Source organism: Lagenorhynchus albirostris, chromosome 4 (assembly GCF_949774975.1).
Source record: "Lagenorhynchus albirostris chromosome 4, mLagAlb1.1, whole genome shotgun sequence".
Lineage (NCBI taxonomy): Eukaryota > Metazoa > Chordata > Mammalia > Artiodactyla > Delphinidae > Lagenorhynchus > Lagenorhynchus albirostris.
Window position 1 is genome coordinate 49,308,593 of NC_083098.1, and position 21,291 is coordinate 49,329,883.

Below are 21,291 nucleotides of genomic sequence, written 5' to 3' on the forward strand. Positions count from 1 at the left end.
ACATGGGTTCGTGCCCCGGTCCGGGAGGATCCCCCATGCCGCGGAGCGGCTGGGCCCGTGAGCCATGGCCGCTGAGCCTGTGCATCCGGAGCCTGTGCTCCGCAACGGGAGAGGCCACAACAGTGAGAGGCCCGTGTACCGCAAAAAATAAAAAAAAATTTTTTTAAATAAATAAATAAAAATAAAAAATATATTTTTCCCTTTGTTCTCCCCATACTTCCACCCCTAGAACTGGTAGCAAATTGGGCATTTCTCCTCTGATGTTAGCAGCTATGAATGGGCACACAGCTGCCGTTAAGCTCCTGTTAGACATGGGCTCTGACATAAATGCTCAAATAGAAACCAATCGGAACACTGCCCTTACCTTAGCCTGCTTCCAAGGAAGAACTGAAGTGGTTAGTCTTCTGCTTGATAGAAAAGCAAATGTGGAACACAGAGCTAAGGTAAGAAAAAGTCTGAGATTTACCCATGGGTTTATTACTTTGACATTTAAGGTGTACATTGGCAATATGCTAATTATACTTCTAGTACTTTGTAGTAACATTTATCTCTTACATATATAAACAAATCATTCTGTGTGACTCAGTTAAGCATTAACTCTTGAAATACCTCAGCAATAGATTTTTATAGGTAATAATGACATTGGGGTTATCAGCTGAAAACTATGTAGTATAATGAAAGAGAAGAGAGGGAGCATTTATTAAGTGCCAGTTATATGCCAAGTACATGTGTCTTAAAATTTTTACCAACAAATGGACATTAGGTAGAATCATCTGCTTTCAGTAGACCTCACTGTAACTGAGAGAGGTTAGCAGTGTCAGTGCTGAAATTTAGTCGTGAATTTTGTAACAGCTGTACCGTATTGCTCCCCCAGATCGTTGTTCTTTAACATTTTAGTACTTTCTGGTCTCTTACGTGTTGTTTTTTATTTTTCACCAAACCTAGACTGGCCTCACACCGCTAATGGAAGCTGCCTCTGGTGGATATGCAGAGGTGGGCCGAGTTCTTTTGGATAAAGGTGCTGATGTTAATGCCCCTCCAGTGCCCTCCTCGAGAGATACAGCTTTAACCATAGCAGCAGATAAAGGGCATTATAAATTCTGTGAGCTTCTCATTGGCAGGTATGATGCTACCATACCCTTCATATATGAACATGGTATTACTAGTGATTACTACTCTCTGTGCAAATTGAACTATTAAAAAATCAGATGTGATTACTTCTATAAACTGCAGTGTATTTTTTTATGTTTTAAACCTATCTCTATTATTTTCCACCCATCCAGAGCTATGCTGCATTGTTTAATATATTTCAGTGCAATCTAGAAATAGTTCTTTTCTTCCTTTTTTGTCTGTGTATACACTTTTAAAGTAATATAATAAGCTATTTGAACATCCATCTATTGTCATCCATATTCACATCTCCCACACAGTTTTGCAAAGATATCACCTTAAGTCTTGTAAGTCTGGCAATAATCTAAGGCTTCATTGTTGATTTTCTTGTTCTGTAATTAGGGCTTTTAAGAGACAGTTATGGAACTGTTCAAGATATGAGATAGAGTCCAGGATATTTTTTGTTTTCAGTCACTTAGGAGTTACTTGCCAGTCTTTCAAAGTTGCTTGTCTGCTAAATTAGATTGCCTACTTTAACAGTCTGAAAGACTTTTGCATGGTGTCCTAACAGTAGTAATTAGTAGTAGCTACTATCAACTAGTTATTTACCATGAGTCTTATCTACCATGATGCCCACTGAGTGCTAAACCTTCATGTTATTTTAAGATTCATTCTTTTACGAAGCCACATAATATAAATACATGAATACAAATAATCTGAAAGATATAATCACCTCATAGGATACTGTTTGTGCTCTAGGATACTGTTTAATATATTATATTAACAGGATGTACCATTATTTTTCACTAAAGAAAATTTTACATTTTCTCAGGATTTTAAGCTCAGAATTATGCACAGTCATTATTTTTAAAATAAGAAAAGCAATTATTGATATATCATTAGTTTTGATTCAATGGCTTTTAATTTGATGACTGGAAATTCTTTGTAATGTAATTCTGTTAGAGAAATATATTTTAGTCCTATATATTTTAAACAATTTTTTCCTTTACAAAATATTTTCACAAAATTCATAGTTGATTTTTATTATTATCTGTGTCATTTCATTTAAAACTGATATTTGTGTCATTCATTTAGGGGTGCTCACATTGATGTACGTAACAAGAAGGGGAACACTCCATTGTGGCTGGCAGCAAATGGTGGACACCTTGATGTGGTTCAGTTACTGGTGCAAGCAGGTGCAGATGTGGATGCAGCTGATAACCGCAAGATAACTCCTCTTATGGCAGCATTTAGAAAGGTAGAAGTCTTTCATTCTCAGTCACTTGGATATTTTTCACTTAGGCTAGGAAGTGCATAATTTAATTATCACTAAAGACTCTCATTTTACGATCTAACAGTAGTGATGAAAGCAGTAAAATAATAAGCAAATAATCACTCTGATGGCAACATTGAAAGGTAGATACAGGTATGCCAGAAAAGCCATTAATAGTATCCATATTGGATGTCAAAGCTAAGTAAACTTTTAAAAAGTTGTTCGAATAGTATTTTCAAAATCTAGTTGCAATCTTAATCTTTCACAAAATATAAATCTAACTAAGTAATTAATTACTTGTTTATGAATGAGTGTTTTCTTGTATTAGCACAGCAGAGAAAAGTTTAGCTTAAATTGATTTCATTTTTAATTATTCACTTTAATTTCTAGGAAAAAAGGAAAAATGAAAATTCAGCTGCCAGTATTTGAAACCTTCAGAAGTAGAAATAAATTTTGTAAAACTGAAACTTTCTGTAATGCATAGCACAGAACTGTGTATAAGTAATTTGATTTAATATTTTGGTTGATCTCTTAAATGCAGGTCTGATTTGTTATTGGGGAAGCCAGACTACTATTCCAGGGATTATAATTTTGAGTTTTGTCATTCTGTAGGTATAATTTTGAGTTTTGTCATTCACGTAGGTAAAATCTCTTATAGATTCCAAATTACTTTGTTGTATTGAAAATTTTTAATATATAAATTGTAAAAAAATCATCTTTTCCTTTTTCTCTTATTATTCTCTCTGACTCTTGTTCTTTATACCACCTCCTCCCTGGGTGTTCTAGACTAGCTTCCCACTGACTCTCTGAATTTTTTTTTCCTTGCTAATCAAACTTATTCTCAGTGGCTACCTACCTCTTCTCCAAGCAAGCTAGCATATAAAGTTTATCATCCAAACCATTTCACTATGTTAGTATCCTCTTCAAGTACCTTTTCATGTCTCCCCAGTCTCTGTAATCCTTTGAAATCCAATCTTAGTTTGTTATTCAAAGCCCAATCTAGTGCTTTTAGAACTCATCTCCCATTGAGTCCCTAATGTGGAGTCTTCTCCTTGCTTGGTCTTTTGTCACTGTCTCCCATAGCACCTTTGTTCTCATCTTGGGAATGCCCATGTCCTTCCTCATTCTTCCAAAATTACTCATTCTTTGGGTACAGTGTAAATCTCCCCTTCTATAGAAACTCTTCCCATTCCATTTGAGCTCACATTGAGATATCTGATCTCTTAAAGGTTGTAGAAATTCTACAATTCATTATTATCTTTATCATTTATTTTGACAAATATATATTGTTATTACCTTAACATCTAACATGCATATATCTCATCTTTCCAAATAGACTTAGCTCCTTAAGAAAGGCACTTATCTTTTATACTCTTTGTATTCATTCCATTATTTTTCTTAGTACCTACCATGTACAACTGTAATTGTTGGCATATTACATTGTACAGATTCCAACTGTTGCTTTTTGTACAAAATGTAATAATCAGGGATCCACACACAAAGTCAGGTAACTGTATGAGTTGTCCCATATAAATAGTTTAAATACTGTAGAAGTGTTGGTGAGATATCAAGGAAAGGTGCAAATGGCATTTAAGCTATTCATTAAAAGATAGGGATAGTTCAAAAGGATGCAGATGAGAAGGAAGAAATAAATGCAATAGAGGAAATGTACTAAATATAAACAGATGTTTATTCATCCGTTTATATGTGTTGTGTCAGTAATAGTGTGGATTAGAGAAAGTAGAAAGCCTCTTGAAGGCTGGTCTAAAGATTTTGAACTTAGTGAACTGTGTTACAGTGAATAATATAATCATCGCTCAAGCCTTAGGAAACTGTATGTTATTTCTTTTGCACTACCTAGTATAGTGCTATGCATTCAGTTTTTATCTCAAAGAAAGATCAAAATTGTTATTTCTACTCTTTTAATGCTTAAAATTGAAACACGATACTCAGTTCTAATGAATTAGCTAGGAAAAAAAAGATGAGGTTTTTCTTTTCTTTCACACATATCCTGCATTTCTTCATACTGACTTTATTGTTTTTTTAAATTCAGAATGGTTTAGAATTTTAGGTCAGGTTATTCTGTATTTTTTTTTTTTTTGGAGGGTAGGATGAAAATGAACAATGTAGATTTATCTAACTTATTAGAACCGAAGCCTGTCTCTTTTTCATTTAAAGTGCGAATAATACCCAATTTAAGTCTTTATTTTGTGGCACTAATGTTAATGGAATCTTAGTTAAGACAGACTAGATTTACTGAATCCTGATAGAGTCTGTTTTCAGTCTGACACTGATATCTATTTTTTAGGGTCATGTGAAGGTGGTGCGCTACTTAGTCAAAGAAGTCAATCAGTTTCCATCCGATTCTGAATGTATGAGATACATAGCAACGATCACTGATAAGGTAATATACTGATTAAATTCATCCCCATTATATGAGCTTGGGATCCCATTTGGCTTTTCATATATATGTATATTCCACGCTAAGATAAAAAAAGTCTTAGTTTGAACAATAATGTGTGGTACATAGCACTTTTCATTTATCTAGGATTTGGGAATGAAGTATGATATTTAAGAATCTCTTCAGATGATTTACTTACCTCATGAAGTAATAAAACATTTTCTGTTTTAGAATTACTTTATCTTTTTAAATAGTACTTAAGCTAATTTAATTTTAATGTAAATACTAAACAATCTAAAGCAAATTATTGTTACTATTCATTAGTGCTGTAATCTATTCAGACAGATATCTCTTCTGAGAGGAACAAGTCAGTGGATTTTTTTTATACCTAAACAAAAATTAACACAGTACTTTTAATTATGGTCAAGAAAACTCTTAACATGTTCAACATAATATAAAAGTTGGAGTAACTGTCAGTTTAAGAATGAATTTGCTAGGATTTTTGCAGGGAAAGTAAGGAAAAATAAATCCCTTTAGAATTCTAATTGAGATCAAAATATTTGAATAAAATCCTAAGACATGCCTCTGAAAATCTAAAAATGTCTTTAATTTTCTCAGCAGTTATCACATGATAGTGAACAGCTTTTTCCCATAAGTTTTATTTAACATAGCTAATCCACTGTCTTGCCTGCCTCTAGATTCATTTATGACAATTAATGTTCCTAGATACCCCTTATGGAAGGGGGGGCAGAGATTTAAAATAAAGCTTTTGTCTTAATAGGGAAATATCCCTTTCCTGTCAAAAACTGTATGTTCTAAGAATGAAATCACTGAGATGTCTATAAATACATGCTTTTTATGAATGATTCCAGCACAAGAAGTTATAGCAACAAAGCTTAAATATTTGAGAACAGTTCTTGCCAAATAAGTATTTTAAATTGTTTTAAACCTATTTTTTTTGTTGACGTTGACCTTTTCCTTTAGCCCATTAACCAGCTGACAGATTATTGCAGCTCTATTTATAGTATGATTTCTTATATTTAAATAACAGGAGTAAATAATTTTAGTACCAGTCAAATGGATATTATTTTGAAGAACAATAGAGGCTCTTTGCTAATGTATTTTTAAAAATATACCATTTAAATTATGTTTTTATTTGCATTCTTTTTTTGCCTTACTACTGATCTTTATTGCTTATGTTCATTCAAGTACCTTAATTAATATTTTCATGTTTTCAGGAATCTCTCTAAATGTTAATTTTTTGAGTCTGGAAACATCTTAATTTTTCATTTTAGGAGATGCTGAAGAAGTGCCACCTTTGTATGGAGTCGATAGTACAAGCCAAAGATAGACAGGCTGCTGAAGCAAACAAAAATGCCAGCATTTTATTAGAGGAGTTAGACTTGGAAAAGGTAATGGTAACCTTTACATATGAAAAATACCTACCTTTTTCCTTTCAGCTTCTCTTCCTCCCAATTTGTAATCTGTGGTTTTTTGTTTTGGTTTGGTTTTGCTTTAAATTATGTACATGATTTTTCTCTCCAAGTTTGGCTCAAATAGTGGAGAGGATTATGAGTATTTTAAACATCATTATATCATTAAAATAGTTTTCTTTATAATCGAATTAACAAAATGTTATTGTAGGAATTGCATTGATCTGCAAGTCAGGGAACCTAGCCTCTAATGCTCAATTATCTCAACTAATGTTCTCTTAATCCCCATCCAACTCTGTACTTCATTGATCCTAGACCTTGTAATTTGTTGCCAACGGATTTATCAGAAGTACCAAATACACTAGGAAGGCATACACTACCAAGCCATGACCAACTAGTGAAATACGACCAGTTGATGGAATGTTTAATGCGCACCTTTTTATTTTATTTTATTTTTATAAAATTGTACGATTTAAATGCATGAAATGTATTGTATATCTATTATTTTTTTAACATCTTTATTAGAGTAGAATTGCTTTACAATAGTGTGTTAGTTTCTGCTTTATAACAAAGTGAATCAGCGATACATATACATATATCCCCATATCTCCTCCCTCTTGTATCTCCCTCCCACCCTCCTTATCCCACCCCTCTAGGTGGTCACAAAGCAACGGAGCTGATCTCCCTGTGCTATGCGACTGCTTCCCACTAGCTATCTATTTTACATTTGGTAGTATATATAAGTCCATGCCACTCTCTCACTTCGTCCCAGCTTACCTTTCCCCCTCCCCGTGTCCTCAAGTCCATTCTCTACGTCTGTGTCTTTATTCCTCTTTATTCCTTTCCTGCCCTTTAATGCGTACCTTTTTAAATGGATGATTTCTCTTGTATTTTTCTCTTTCAGGCACACTACAGTATCATTCCCATTTATTCCCATGGGGAGTAAAACACTCCAAACAATGTACAGTTTGGGCAGTCCCATAGCTGCTTCTTTACTCTCTGTTCCTATCAATAACTGTACTCTATAATGTAATAGTAGGAAAGGAATTGGTTGGTATTGAATATTATGGAATATATATTCTGCCATATTTCATCTTTTTAAAAAAGGTTAAAAATGCTATGAAATTTAACATATACTTTTTAGATTTATAAAGGATATGCAGTGATAGTGGGGGCTGGGGTACCCCCCCCCATGCAGTTGAAAAGCAATGTGTAACTTTATACTTGGGCCCTCCATATCTTCAGTTGCAAGTCCCTGGATTTCAACCAACCACAGATTATGTAGTACTGTAGTAATAAGTACTGTAGTACTTATTCATTTTAAAGAATCCGCATAAAGTGGGCCTGCACAGTGTTGTTCACAGGTCAATTGTATATATAACATTTTTCATTTGGGTCAAGTCCATTCTTTTTAATTAGACTTACTGACTTTGTTAAGCTATATATTTCATCTCACATAAAGAAAGTATGAATTATTTTAAACATTTTGTTCTAAAGTCAATGTGAAAATACAGTATTCTGAAAAATATATTTAAAATCAGAGGTTCTTTTTTTTTTTTTTTTTTTTTCCGGTACGCGGGCCTCTCACTGTTGTGGCCTCTCCCGTTGCGGAGCACAGGCTCCGGACACGCAGGCTCAGCGGCATGTGGGATCTTCCCAGACAGGGGCACGAACCAGTGTCCCCTGCATCGGCAGGCGGACTCTCAACCACTGCGCCACCAGGGAAGCCCCAGAGGTTCTTCATTTTAAAAACTTTCTAGTTTAGATTCTGATCAAATGAAAATTAGCTTTTTTGGCCACTTTGAAGTTTTAATTGAACACATTGAGAACAGATATGGTTATAATTATTGTAACTATACCTATTTTTAATATTCAGTTTCATCAAATATTTATTTAATGTTCACTAAATACCAGGCAATATAATAGGGCCAAGTTGTATGACAGAATATGTATTATTTGAGTCTTCTCTGTAAGAAATATTATTACCCTCATATTACAGATGGAGTAACTGAATCTATGGAAGTTAAGTAACTTGCCGAAGCTAGGCTAAGATTTAAATCCACTTTTTTTAATTCTAAATTCCCTGCTTTCCTCTCCTCCCTTAATTGAAGTCAACCTACATTTTAGTGCTTTCTCCTTATAATATTATAATATCCTGTTTTTGCATTACTCTCTCATTTTTATATGTTAGAATCGCTAATTTATTTCATAATATTGTTTCTTTTTGCATTTTTATAAATCTTAGAAGACATCCTTTCTATAGCTGAGACATAGATATCTGTTTTTAAATAAAATCTTTAATTGTTTCATACCTTTGTTGTTTATACGTTACATGAAATACATTTAGAGATTTACTGCATACCTGTGGATCAAAGTCGAGAAGCAGCTTTTAGGAATGTCCTATTGTGCATGTCTTCAATGATTTATTTTCTTTTTTCTTTATTACAATAATGTGTTCAGTTTAAATTGTGAACTATGCAAAGATAACTAAAAGAAAAGCATACGCCATCATTGTAAGGTAACTGAAGTTCAAAACCTGGTATGGTAATTAACTAAAAGTCCTCACTTCTGACCTTTAAAACCTTTAAAGACCTTACATGTTCTGCCCACTCACACCACTTCTTACTCCTGTCTGATCTTATTTTACTACTTTCTCTTGTTCACTTTGCTCTATCCATAATGACCATCCTTTTTGCTCTTGCTATGCCTTCTGCCTTGAATGTCACTTCACTTGCCTCATATTTTAGTCTCCCTTTCACATTCTTCCTACTCTTCTTCCCTTCTTTATTTTCATGTTCTAATATTCTAAATACTGTATTTTACTTAGTTAGCTTGTTTGTCTCTCTCTACCACTAGATTGTATGAACTACAAAATGGTGCCTGGCATGTTAGTAAACATTTGTTGAACAAATAAATATCCATGTATATGAAAACTGTACTTTTTAAAAATTAGAATCATGCGAACATATTACTCTAATACTTGCTTTTCCCTCTCTCAATAAGTGAAGAATATTGTCAACTGATAGTGATTTATAACTGCATAATATACTCCATAGTAGGTTTGTTTCCAGTTTTGTCACTACAAATAATGTTGCAATAAACATCATTATACATGTTTCTTTATATTTTGGTGCTTTTATTTTTATGGAGTAAGTTTCTTCACTTAGGTCAGTATATTTTAAATTTGATACTTTCAGAATATTTTCCTACTACCATCAGCAATACATAAGTGTTTTTTCCTTGAATTCTTGCCAGTCTTTCTTAACCTAGATGGTCATGCTTTCAGAGCCTCAGATTTAAAGCAATTCAAAAGGAATTTCTTTCAATGTCATTGCATATTTTCCAGTTTTTTTTTTTTTTTTTTTTTTTTTTCGGTACGTGGGCCTCTCACTGTTGTGGCCTCTCCTGTTGCGGAGCACAGGCTCTGGACGCGCAGGCTCAGCGGCCATGGCTCACAGGCCCAGCTGCTACGCGGCATGTGGGATCCTCCCGGACCGCGGCACGAACCCGTGTCCCCTGCATCAGCAGGCAGACTCTCAACCACTGCGCCACCAGGGAAGCCCTATTTTCCAGTATTAATTGTTAATCAAAAATTAATTAGATGCAAATTCTTCTGCATGGACTGTTACTTTATAAACAGTTTTGAATGGGGATGGTACATAGATAGAATTCTAGACTGTGGACGAGACTGTTCTTTCCTGAACTCCAGCCCCTTTCTATTTCTATTTGAAAAATTATCAGATTGAGATGTGTTAGGGTTTGGTTCACTATTTTTAATGTATGATTTACATCTGGAAAAATACACCGTTTTGCCTTTTGAGGCTCAGTACATTCTGGCTCCACCATTTCTGATTTAGAAATATCATTGGAGTGGTCTTGTCTGGTTTAACATGGATGTTCTGCATGGGTAACTTGTGTAAAAATGCTCCTTTGATCAACCTTTCTAATTTGAAAATGTTGGTTAATAGGTTTATAAAAATTGCTGCTGAGAATACTGCTCATTATATTTACCAGATTCCCTTATCCTTATGCAGCAAACACTATGTGGAAGAGTCCATGCTCTAGAGCAGTTCATCTTGTCTAACTGTGGAATACTCTGGCAGTTAATTTCTTGTTCTCTTAGGACATGAACAACTAGGTTATGTTTTGGGCTGTTAGAATCCATAGTGGGTATTATTGGTCTGCATTTTTAATGTTTTACCCCTCTTCTTTATCACTTATTGTTTTTTCTCTTTGTAAACTTTCATAATCTTTTAGGGAGCTATGTACAGTATATTTTTAAAATATTCCTAATAGATGTTTTCAGTTGGGTTTTTTGCCACCACTGAAGCTATTAATATGCCCACCTCACAATCTCAGTTTCATACATTTCATTCTCTGATTATCACCTCTTGTCTTTTCAGCTTTACTCCCTCTAGAATTCTACCTCCAGCAAGCCTAAAAACATTCTGTCTACCAATAAATTGTAAGATCCATTTATCGTACCACCCTTCACTGACCTTACTCTTTTCTTTCTCCTTTTTCTTTATTGAAGCCTAGTAATTAAAGGTGTCTAAGGAAAAAAAGCATTCAACCTTGATGACTAATTTTACTTTAAATGTGTGACAGTGAACCCTTTAATGCCTCCCAGTAGTCATACTATATATTTCCCTAGTTTAATTTACTCTCCCACTCTTCTAGACCATTAGTTCTTTCTCCTTTATCCTGCGACTTCTGGTACATCCTCTTCTTCAACCTCTGATGACCTTGCATGCCACTTCAGTAAGAAAACTGAATCACCAGAAGAAAACTGCCAGAGACTTCCCCTACCCCATCTCCCCAACCCACCAAGCCCTGTACCCATATATTTCCTACCAATTACTAGATAAACTTGTTGTAACCAATCCCTCCATTTGTGAACTACATCATATTTTCTGTCTGCCATCCCTTACTCAAAAACATTGTTTTGGGGCTTCCCTGGTGGCGCAGTGGTTGAGAGTCCGCCTGCCGATGCGGGGGACACAGGTTTGTGCCCCAGTCCGGGAAGATCCCACATGCCGCGGAGCGGCTGGGCCTGTGAGCCATGGCCGCTGAGCCTGTGCCTCCGGAGCCTGTGCTCCGCAATGGGAGAGGGCGCAGCGATGAGAGGCCTGCATGCCGCAGCGATGAGAGGCCTGCGTACCGCAAAAAAAAAAAAAAAAAAACATTGTTGTGGCAGTTTTCTTTTCTTCTATATCATTTTCCCCCCTCTCCTGGATCATCCTCATCATCATATAAGCTTCTTTGTTCAATCTTAAAAAAAACTTCTGATTTTTCCAACACGTCCCCGCCCCCCCATTTTCAGCTACAAGCCCATTTCTGCTCCCATTTGCAGCAAAACTTGTCTATTTTGGGTATTCCAATTCTTTTTTGTCTTGAATTTACTCCTACCAGGCTCTCACTCCTACAGCTCCACCAAAACTATGCCTTTACGGTCTTTGGGGACTCTCACTAGCTAAATCCAGTGATTACTTCTCTATCCTTATCTTACTAAGCCTAATAACACCTGACATACTCTATTTATCTGGCCTTCATTACACTACACAGTCTTGGTTTTTCTCTTATCTTTCTGAATGTTCCTTCTGTATCTCTAGTTCCTCCTCTTCTCTCCTCTTAGTTGGCAAGTCATTTAGCTTATTACATGATCTTCTTTATCCACTGGTCATCTCATCCTGCTTCTTACCTTTAAATATATACTAGCTGATCCCAAATTTATATCTTTAGTCCAAACCTCTTCCCTACCTTCCAGTCTGTTATATCTAGCTAGCTACTCAACATGTCCTTTTGGATACTTAATTAGACATCTCATACTTACGTTCAAATGTGAACTCCTGATCTTTGCCCACTCCAAACCCACAACTCTGTCTTGTAATTTGCTCAGGCTAAAGATATCGATATCATGCTTGATTTCTCTCTGTCCTCCATTGTGTTGGAAAATCTAGTTACCTTTGCCTTAGAACTATATCAAGGATCCTAGTCACTATTTATCACTTCTCACCCTGATTCAAGTCATTAATATCATCTTTTACCTGTATTTCCACAGTAGTCATTTAACTGGTCTCCCTGATTCCATCATTGCTCTGCCGTCTGTTCTCTATTTAACACTTAGAGTGATCCTATATATCAGTTAAATCAAATCACTCTTTTGCTCAAAACCCTACAGTGCCATTTCCCTCAGAGTAAAAGATAAAAAGTCTTTAAAATGCCCCGTGGGACCTTAGGTGATGAAGTCTCCTGATATGTTCTCTGAAAGTCATTTTCTATTATTCTCAACCAGACTGACCTACTTAAACATTCCAGGCCTACCTGAACATACAGCTTATATACTGACTGTTCTCTTTGCCTGCTATACTTCAAATCTTTTAAATGTTTACTTAAACTTCACCTTCATGTTCCCCTATATGTCCCCATATACACACTTCTCTTCCTCTGCTCCAGTATTCCTGTTTTACATTGTACTTAACACCTTTTTAAAAAACTGTATAATGTATTACGTTTGCTATCTGTGTGCCTCCCCCAGCAACTAAATGTAAGCTTCATAAGCTTCATGAGGGCAGGGATATTTTGTCTTCTGCTTAGTCCTAAGAAACTAGAACGATGCTTAGTACATAGTTATCAAAAAAATTTTGCTGGATCCTGCCCTTCCCTTCCCCTGTACTCCTTGACCTCTTTTTCTGTTATTGATACCACTACTGAATTCAGAAATAATTGAAATCTTGATGTAGTTTTCAGATTCTCAATTATCTTTGCTCCGCATTCTCTATATCCATCAAATAAGTTAGTGTAGTAAATTAACTTAATCCAGTATCTGGCACATATTAACCCCCTAAATATTAATGGTATCAGTATCATCATCATGACCTTTAATTGAGCTTTGGCAGTCTCTTTATGTCTTCTGTTCCATCCTCTCCTAAATTATCACTTCTCACCTGAAGTATTGCAGTAGGCTTCTTAACAGTCTGTCTATAAATAAATACCTTTGCCTCTGTCATCTTTTGCCTTCAGTTTAATCCTTCTTTATTCCAGTGTAACTTTTCCAGTTCCCATAGTTTCTGATACACAGATATGATTGCCTTTACTCCCTACTCGAAATCCTTCAGTCTTCATTGTCTGCATGGGAAATTTAAAACATTTGGCTCTTCCTGTCTTCTCTAGGCTCATCACTCACTATGGTTTTCTACTCCTCACATATCTCATTCACATAACTGTATCCAAATATGCACATGGGGGACTTCCCTGGCGGTCCAGTGGTTAAGACTCCACACTTCCAATGCAGGGGGTGTGGGTTCTATCTCTGGTCAGGGAGCTAAGATCCCAGGTGGCTCGAGGTGCGGCCAAAAAAAGAAAAAAAACAGATTTGCACATGGCATTTCTTTAGTCTGGACTGCCTTTCCCTGAATCCTTAAATTCTCATCTTAAAAAGCTTAACTCTCAAACATCAATTTGTTTCCTGAATCTATAATTAGAAATCACCAGTTAGGGAATTCCCTGGCAGTCCAGTGTTTAGGACTCAGTGTTTTCGCTACTGCTGGGGCCTGGGTTGGGGAACTAAGATCCTGCAGACAAAAGAAAAAATCAGTTGGACTAGTGCTCTTTCTTTCCTTTTCCACAATGAGGTTATTTATTCTGCAATTTGACTCTTTTCTTCAAAACCTCTACCCTCCCCCACATATGCTCACAAACATGTAGCAGTTCCCCGGTAAGTGAAATGAGGTCTAGGGCATGTACCTTGTGAGAAAATATAGAATGTAGGCTGAATTTCTAACCCTGTTTACCTGCACCTCCAGACTTACTTGAGTCTTATGGTTTAAATACTCTGTTTTCATCTTTTCTCCTTCGGATCTTGTATCAGTTATTACCACCTCTCCCATACTTTAGTGCCTGCTGTTTCATTAACTCCTACCCTCTTTCTACAACTTCATGAAGTTAACTATCCTAATGAAACCTTACCACAAATTTAGTATTTTGTTTCCTTATCTAAATATTTTAAGGGAATAATCTATGTCTTGACTCTACTTTTCTTTTTTCCTTTTTTTTTTTTTTTCAACTTTTCTTTGTAATTCTCCATCAGGACCATTTGCTGCTTACTTCTCCACTAATTCAGTGAACTAACTATGGCAGAGGTCACCAATGGCATCTTATTGCCAAATCCAGAATAAGATTAGACATCTCATACTTGTGTCCTTACTGATACTTTGTGATACTTACCAGTGTTGATTTGCCTTCCTTTATGAAACTCTTCTCCCATTGAAGCTGCTTTCTCCTGATTGTCTTCTTCTGCCTGATATATGCCTTTCTGAAAGTCTCATTTGGTCTTCCTTTTTTTTTTTTTTTTTTGCGGTACGCGGTCCTCTCACTGTTGTGGCCTCTCCCGTTGCGGAGCACAGGCTCTGGACGCGCAGGCTCAGCAGCCATGGCTCATGGGCCCAGCTGCTCCGCGGCATGTGGGATCCTCCCAGACCAGGACACGAACCCGTGTCCCCTGCATCAGCAGGTGGACTCTCAACCACTGTGCCACCAGGGAAGCCCTAGTTTTTCTATTTTTAAAAGTTCTTCCCCCCTCTTGAATACCAATCACAATTATTGCTTACCACTGGACACATTTTAAAAATCAAGGAAAATTAATAATTCATCTGGCCGAGCCAAAAGTCTTAAACCTCACTTCTTATTTTTATCCCCCCAAATCTATTTCCTGGCTTTTTTTCCATACAGATGTGATATAGATGAAATATCAGTTTTATTATTCCTGATTCTGAATTGGAGAGGCTTAGTATCTATCTGTAGCCACAGTTGCTTTGAAAATGTTTCTTTGGCACACCCTTCACCCCCCTTTCTACTCCTTTTCTTCCCTTTACACTTAGCTATTTATTTCTTGAAAGTCAGCAAAACAGATCAACCCCAGGCCTCCCTCACTGGAGCTCAGGCAGAGATGTAGAAAGTATACGGATCCTGAGGACAGGCAGCTTAGCTACATTAAAGCAAGGCTGAATGAGCTGAATCATACACGCTCAGTTCCTTCTTTCAAACTCACCAGTCAGGTAGTACTCCTTCCTTGTAGTGAACTAGGGTGTGAAGGTCACCAATTACTGTTTTCTTCTCAGTCCTTTGGAAAGGTCAAAAGCTCCTCCCTTACTGGTCTTCAGAGGAAACTTGGGTACTTATGGAAGACCAGCAAAAATTTCTAGGGGGTAGGTACTATGCAGACAATTTTTATATCTCCAGTTTCTGTTTGTGTTCTTTCCTAAAATCCATCTGCTTGAGAAAGTATCTGGTGTTCTATAGATTCTCCTTAATTATTTACCTTTTCAGAAACAAAAGTCATATCTCTTACCCAAGAGAATGTAATTATGGTGCATTGCCCCAGGGTGTGAAAACTTTCAAGGTGGGCAAGACCTTTTAGGCACCCAACAAGGATTATTTCAAAAGGGAGGAGGAGTGTCTAGCAAAAGCTAGAGACTTAAAAAGTCAGACTTTTTCTCAAGAAAAGTAAGTCTGATTTGGCTTATAAGTTTGTCTTTAAGGGCTGCTTTCAGTAGTTAGGATATTGTGACATTTTCCATAAACTGAGTATCATTGTTTTGACACATATTTAAAATATACATAAAATGTATAGAAAGCTAGATTATATCAAGGAATATGTACTTTGAAAATGTCATTTAGAGAACATGCAAACAAAAGAGTTTGTAGATGATTTTACCATTTTATGAGCCAAAGAGGAAAATTCAGTAGTTAAAATAGCTTATTAAGAGATGTTATTGGACTTTAAAACTTATTCCTAGTTTTTTTGACTGTGAAAGTAATATGTATCCAGTTTAACAAATAGAAACAATGTACAGTTATATAAAGTAAAATTGAAAGTCACCATCTTTCTGCTACTTCTTGTCCAAGCCCATGCTCTAGAGGTAATCACTAGTAAACCTTTGATTTGTATCCTGGATAGATTCACATAAAGCACCGGCCCCCCCCCCCCACCTAATGAGATCATTAGTTTGCAATTTGCCTTTTTTTCCCTAGCAAATGTAAATTGTGAGCATTTTCCCAGGTATACATTTATAACTTTTAATGGTTGCCTAGTATTCTGTGAATATATACTGTTGTTAACTTCTCCCCACCCCATGGCTTTACCTAGCTTCCATTTACTAGTATTGTAATCAACTTTGCAATGGAAAGTATTGAGCCTATATTTTTCCACTAGACGTAGTCATTTTATAGAATATATTCTTAGGATAAGCACTTTGTAATTTTCATAGGAGGCTTTCAAATTACCTTTCTAAAAATGTTAATGTTTATACTGACAACAGTGTAGGGAAGAATTCATTTTCCCAAACTTTTGCTAGCTGATATCCTTATTAATTTTCCCAAATTAATGAACAAAACATGGTAGCTTGTTATTTTAATTTATATTTCCATAGTGATTATGAAGTTATGTATATCTTTATCATTCATCCATTTTGAAATTAGGTTGTCTTTATCATTAATTTGATCTTGACATTTAAAAATATTATTTTCTCTTTACAGTGATTTGAGTATGATCTTGATCAAACAATGAATTGAACTAAGATGACTTTGAATTGTATGGTATCCCAGTACCCTTAATGATAAAATGACATTATGTGACAACTTTTTTCCAAGGTAAATTCCAGTGTTATAATTCTGTTTTATTGATTCTTTAACAGTTAAGGGAAGAAAGCCGGAGGCTGGCTTTGGCTGCAAAAAGAGAAAAGAGAAAGGAGAAGAGAAGAAAGAAAAAAGAAGAACAAAGAAGAAAACTAGAAGAGATTGAAGCCAAAAATAAAGAAAACTTTGAACTCCAAGCTGCTCAAGAAAAAGAAAAGCATAAAGTTGAAGGTATTTTCTCTAAACCATCTAATTTGTTTCATGTAATACATTCTACTCAAAATTATATTTCCTTAAATATCAGTAACTTAAGGCGAAAAAAGATCTCTATGTTATTAAGGCCTAAAGTATTCATATGCTATTTTCATTTTTTGACTTCTTCCCAGCTTTTTATTATAAAGAATTTCAAACCTACACACAAGTTGAAAGAATAATGAAACAAACACCTGAAATGCCCTTCACCTAATTTAAAAATAAACATTTTACTGTATTTGCTTTATCTTTTTCTCTAAATATACATACATAGTTTTTTCCTAAGCTGTCTGAAAGTAAATTGCAGACATCTGACATTGCACCTATAAAACATCAGCACACATTCAAGGAATGACATTTGCTTACATAATTGCAATACCATTTATAATACCTTAAAAAATTAACAGTAATTCCATAATTTCATCTACAGCCAAGACCATATTCAGATTTTTCTTAAATGAGGGAATTATTTTTAACTAGGTTCTAAATAAAAAATTATTTGAGATGAGGATATTGTTAGAAAGAACCATTGTCATTAAACCAATGTGTGTGTGTGTTAATTTCCCCCTCCTCCAGCCTTTTATTTTGAAAAATTTCAAACTACAGAAAAGTTTAAGGATTAGTATAATGAACACCTGTAAGTCACCTAGATTCATATAACATTTTGGCACATTTGTTTATCTTTTTTCCTCTCTCTTTTTTTGAATAGTCTTATATATGTTGTACACATCATACGAAATTACCCCTAAATACTTGAGCAGTGTTTCCCAGAAAAAGAACATTATTTTACATAACCACAATAGCATTATTACACTTAAGAAATTTAATAATTATGTAATAATATGTAATATACGGTACATATTCATATTTCCCAAAGTGTCCCCAAAATATTTTTTATAACTGCCTACTATGCGTTGTTTAGAACTTAGGGACAGAGAGAATAGATCAATCATATCCATCTCATTACCAGTGAATGCTGGAATGACTGATAACTTTATATCTAATAGTAGTAGTAAAGTAAATTCAGCATTTATTTTTGTCGAGTGCTTAAATCTAAATATATGCCAAGAACACTAGAACTTGCTAATTCAGTATTGCTACTTCTACAGATGAGCCTGAAGTCTTGACAGAGCCTCCAAGTGCCACAACCACTACTACCATAGGTATATCTGCAACCTGGACCACTTTGGCAGGTTCCCATGGTAAAAGAAACAATACCATAACTACAACCAGTTCAAAGAGGAAAAACAGGAAAAATAAAATTACTCCAGAAAATGTTCAAATTATATTTGATGATCCACTACCAATCTCATACAGTCAGCCAGAGAAGGTGAATGGAGAGTCCAAGAGCAGCAGTACCAGCGAGAGTGGAGACAGTGATAACATGAGAATTTCCAGTTGCAGTGATGAAAGTAGTAACAGCAACAGCAGCCGAAAGAGTGACAATCATTCACCTGCTATGGTCACCACCACTGTGACCAGCAAGAAGCAGCCATCAGTTCTGGTTACATTTCCAAAGGAGGAGAGAAAATCTGTTTCTGGCAAGGCTTCAATAAAGTTAGTTCCAATTTTCATTTTCATGATTTATAGTATCATTATGAAACACTTTCTTGCTGAATTGTTTAGTAAAGCAGGCAGATGAACAACTGACAAAATAAGGGTTTGTCTTTGTTCTAAAGAAGGCATGATTTCATTTGAATTAAAGAATTACTGTAGGGCTTCCCTGGTGGCACAGTGGTTGAGAGTCTGCCTGCCGATGCAGGGGACACGGGTTCGTGCCCCGGTCCGGGAAGATCCCACATGCCGCAGAGCGGCTGGGCCTGTGAGCCATGGCCACTGAGCCTGCGCGTCCGGAACCTGTGCTCCGCAGTGGGAGAGGCCACAACAGTGAGGCCCGTGTACCACAAAAAAAAAAAAAGAATTACTGTGTAATTTCTTCATTTTGGTTGTTAAACTTAACCCATGAAAAGTATTAATTATGGTTTCTCAGGGATTATTATTGTATTTCAGTTCTGCTAAATTTGACCTCTAGATAATATCTTCTTAAAATTGGCCCTTCATATTATGCTAAGTATTGAAAAGTGAAAAATAAATTTCTCATTTATTCATCATAGTATTCTTAAAATAAAGAATATAATCATGTAGTAGATTGCCTTTATCATTAAAAATTCTACATCTCTTCTATATTTAATGTGTTTTTCCTCCCTGTTAAAGATTGTCAGAGACTATCAGTGAAGTGACCAGTAATTCTCTTTCCACTTGCACAAAATCTGGTCCATCTCCCCTTTCCTCTCCAAATGGGAAATTAACAGTAGCAAGTCCTAAGCGTGGACAAAAGAGGGAAGAAGGATGGAAAGAAGTTGTAAGAAGGTGACTGATTATTTCTTTGATTGTTTTTCTCATTTTTATATGTGCTCTATTTCACAATGAAGCATAGTTTACCTTACAGTTAAATTCCCCTAACTCTTCCAGAGGTTGCAAACAAACTGGTGGCCCAAGGCTGCATCTGGCCAACAGAGACGACGTATACTATATTTTAGATGGAAAAAAAAAGTGTATGTTAACACTTTTAAAATTGAGAAATTTTACATAAAAAGTTAGATCATTGTGGTGTCTGCTTGACCCCCATAGGTATTGGTATTTGGTAGTGAGCTAATTTATTCAAGGTGATAGATTGTCTTGTTCGGCTTTGTAACCTCAGAGCCCACTATGTAGTGTCTACTGCATACTTGTAAATGTTTGGAGAATGAATTAAATATTGATTTTAAACTATTCTTCAAATCATAGGATACCTTTATTTCCGGAGTTTTAGGACTAAAATATTTTGCTTGGAATTTTTAAATAATATGTATTAAAAAGTAAAACAACATCCCAGAAACTAAAAGGTGGTAAGATACCACAGACCTAGAAAGGATGTGATCCATTATAAATCTTTGATAACCTATTTTAAGGAACTCTCCAGAAATTCCATCAAAAAAATTAAACTTTTGATTGTTTTAAAACAAAATCTGTAGTGAACCAAGCTTATTACTGTTAATCTCAAGATGTACTGTACATTTTTTATCTTATTTTGGGCCAACACTTCCCCTCAACCCCCATCTCTATCTTTATCTCTTTCTCTGTCTCACACACATTCTTTTGAACTAACTGAAATCACAACATCAGAATACTTTCTGTACAAAAATAAGAGAATTCAGTTTTCCTGCATGTATTTTATATTGTAGTATGCAAGCAAATTCTTAACTAAATTAAAATAATGATCACTGACTGATTATTATGTTCTTTAGGGAAAAAGGAATTATCAAGTAACTTAGTTATGTATACAAAAGGGCGGGGATCATACCTTACCATTTAAAAACCGTATAATTTCATATTTAATCTATTCTAAATAAATAATTTACTTATTCATTGAAGCACAGTTGGCTCCTTTTTATTGAGAGTTATACTGTTTTTCTTTTAGAAGTATTTTTTAATTTAGACTTCTCAGAAATTTATATCTACCTTTCCTGAATCTGAATGTTTAAAATTGTAATGTAATTTTGTGGGTGTTAGGTGGGTTTTGCTTTTTTGGAATTCCAGCAGGCTTTTCTCTTTCCTCACACAACTAAACGTCCCTTAGCAAGTTTCCATATTTGTGGATAATCATTTTAATGACTCTAGAAGAATGCAGGGCAACAATGAATTTTTAGTATCATCCTTTCAGTTATATATTAGGGAATAAAAACAAGAATATGAGTCAAACACCCAAAGGTACCCACAAGAAGCCTTTCTTGACTCCTTGGGGTAGATTAGATGCCCCAACCAATGTGTCTTTATGATACCCTATTAGAGCTCTTACAACATCGTGTTGTAGTTTTCTTACTTGGTTTCTACATAGTCAGTATATGTAGGCAGGAACCCCTGTCTTTTATTTGCCATTAGTATTTGCATTAACACAGCGTATATCTACATGTATGTGCGTCACAGATATTAATGAAGGACGAAAGTCAAAAAAGCAAACAGTTTTTGGTAATGAGATGAGAAGCTGTGGTAAAGCTCTCTCTTTCTTTCTCTTTTCTGTGGCTCTTAGTTGCCCTTTATCACTTAGAGTGAGAGTAGGTAGAAGAGGCTTACTCAACAATATTCTGCATTTACAGAAACATATTTTAGTAATAATTCTTATTTTAATTACAACCACTGATAATTAT

At 35.4% G+C, this 21,291-nt stretch overlaps 1 protein-coding gene across 2 annotated transcripts in view; it reads left to right on the plus strand.

Moving 5' to 3' along the window:
* The window catches only part of ANKRD17 (ankyrin repeat domain 17), a 161,460-nt gene that overhangs the window by 113,764 nt on the left and 26,405 nt on the right, over nucleotides 1-21,291 (plus strand). For both annotated transcript variants that reach the window (XM_060148023.1, XM_060148024.1), the window contains 8 exons: nucleotides 230-443; nucleotides 946-1,121; nucleotides 2,206-2,368; nucleotides 4,692-4,787; nucleotides 6,080-6,196; nucleotides 16,912-17,083; nucleotides 18,214-18,661; nucleotides 19,319-19,474. In XM_060148023.1, the coding sequence (XP_060004006.1) occupies nucleotides 230-443; nucleotides 946-1,121; nucleotides 2,206-2,368; nucleotides 4,692-4,787; nucleotides 6,080-6,196; nucleotides 16,912-17,083; nucleotides 18,214-18,661; nucleotides 19,319-19,474 (1,542 nt within the window). The remainder of the gene's footprint in view (nucleotides 1-229; nucleotides 444-945; nucleotides 1,122-2,205; nucleotides 2,369-4,691; nucleotides 4,788-6,079; nucleotides 6,197-16,911; nucleotides 17,084-18,213; nucleotides 18,662-19,318; nucleotides 19,475-21,291) is intronic.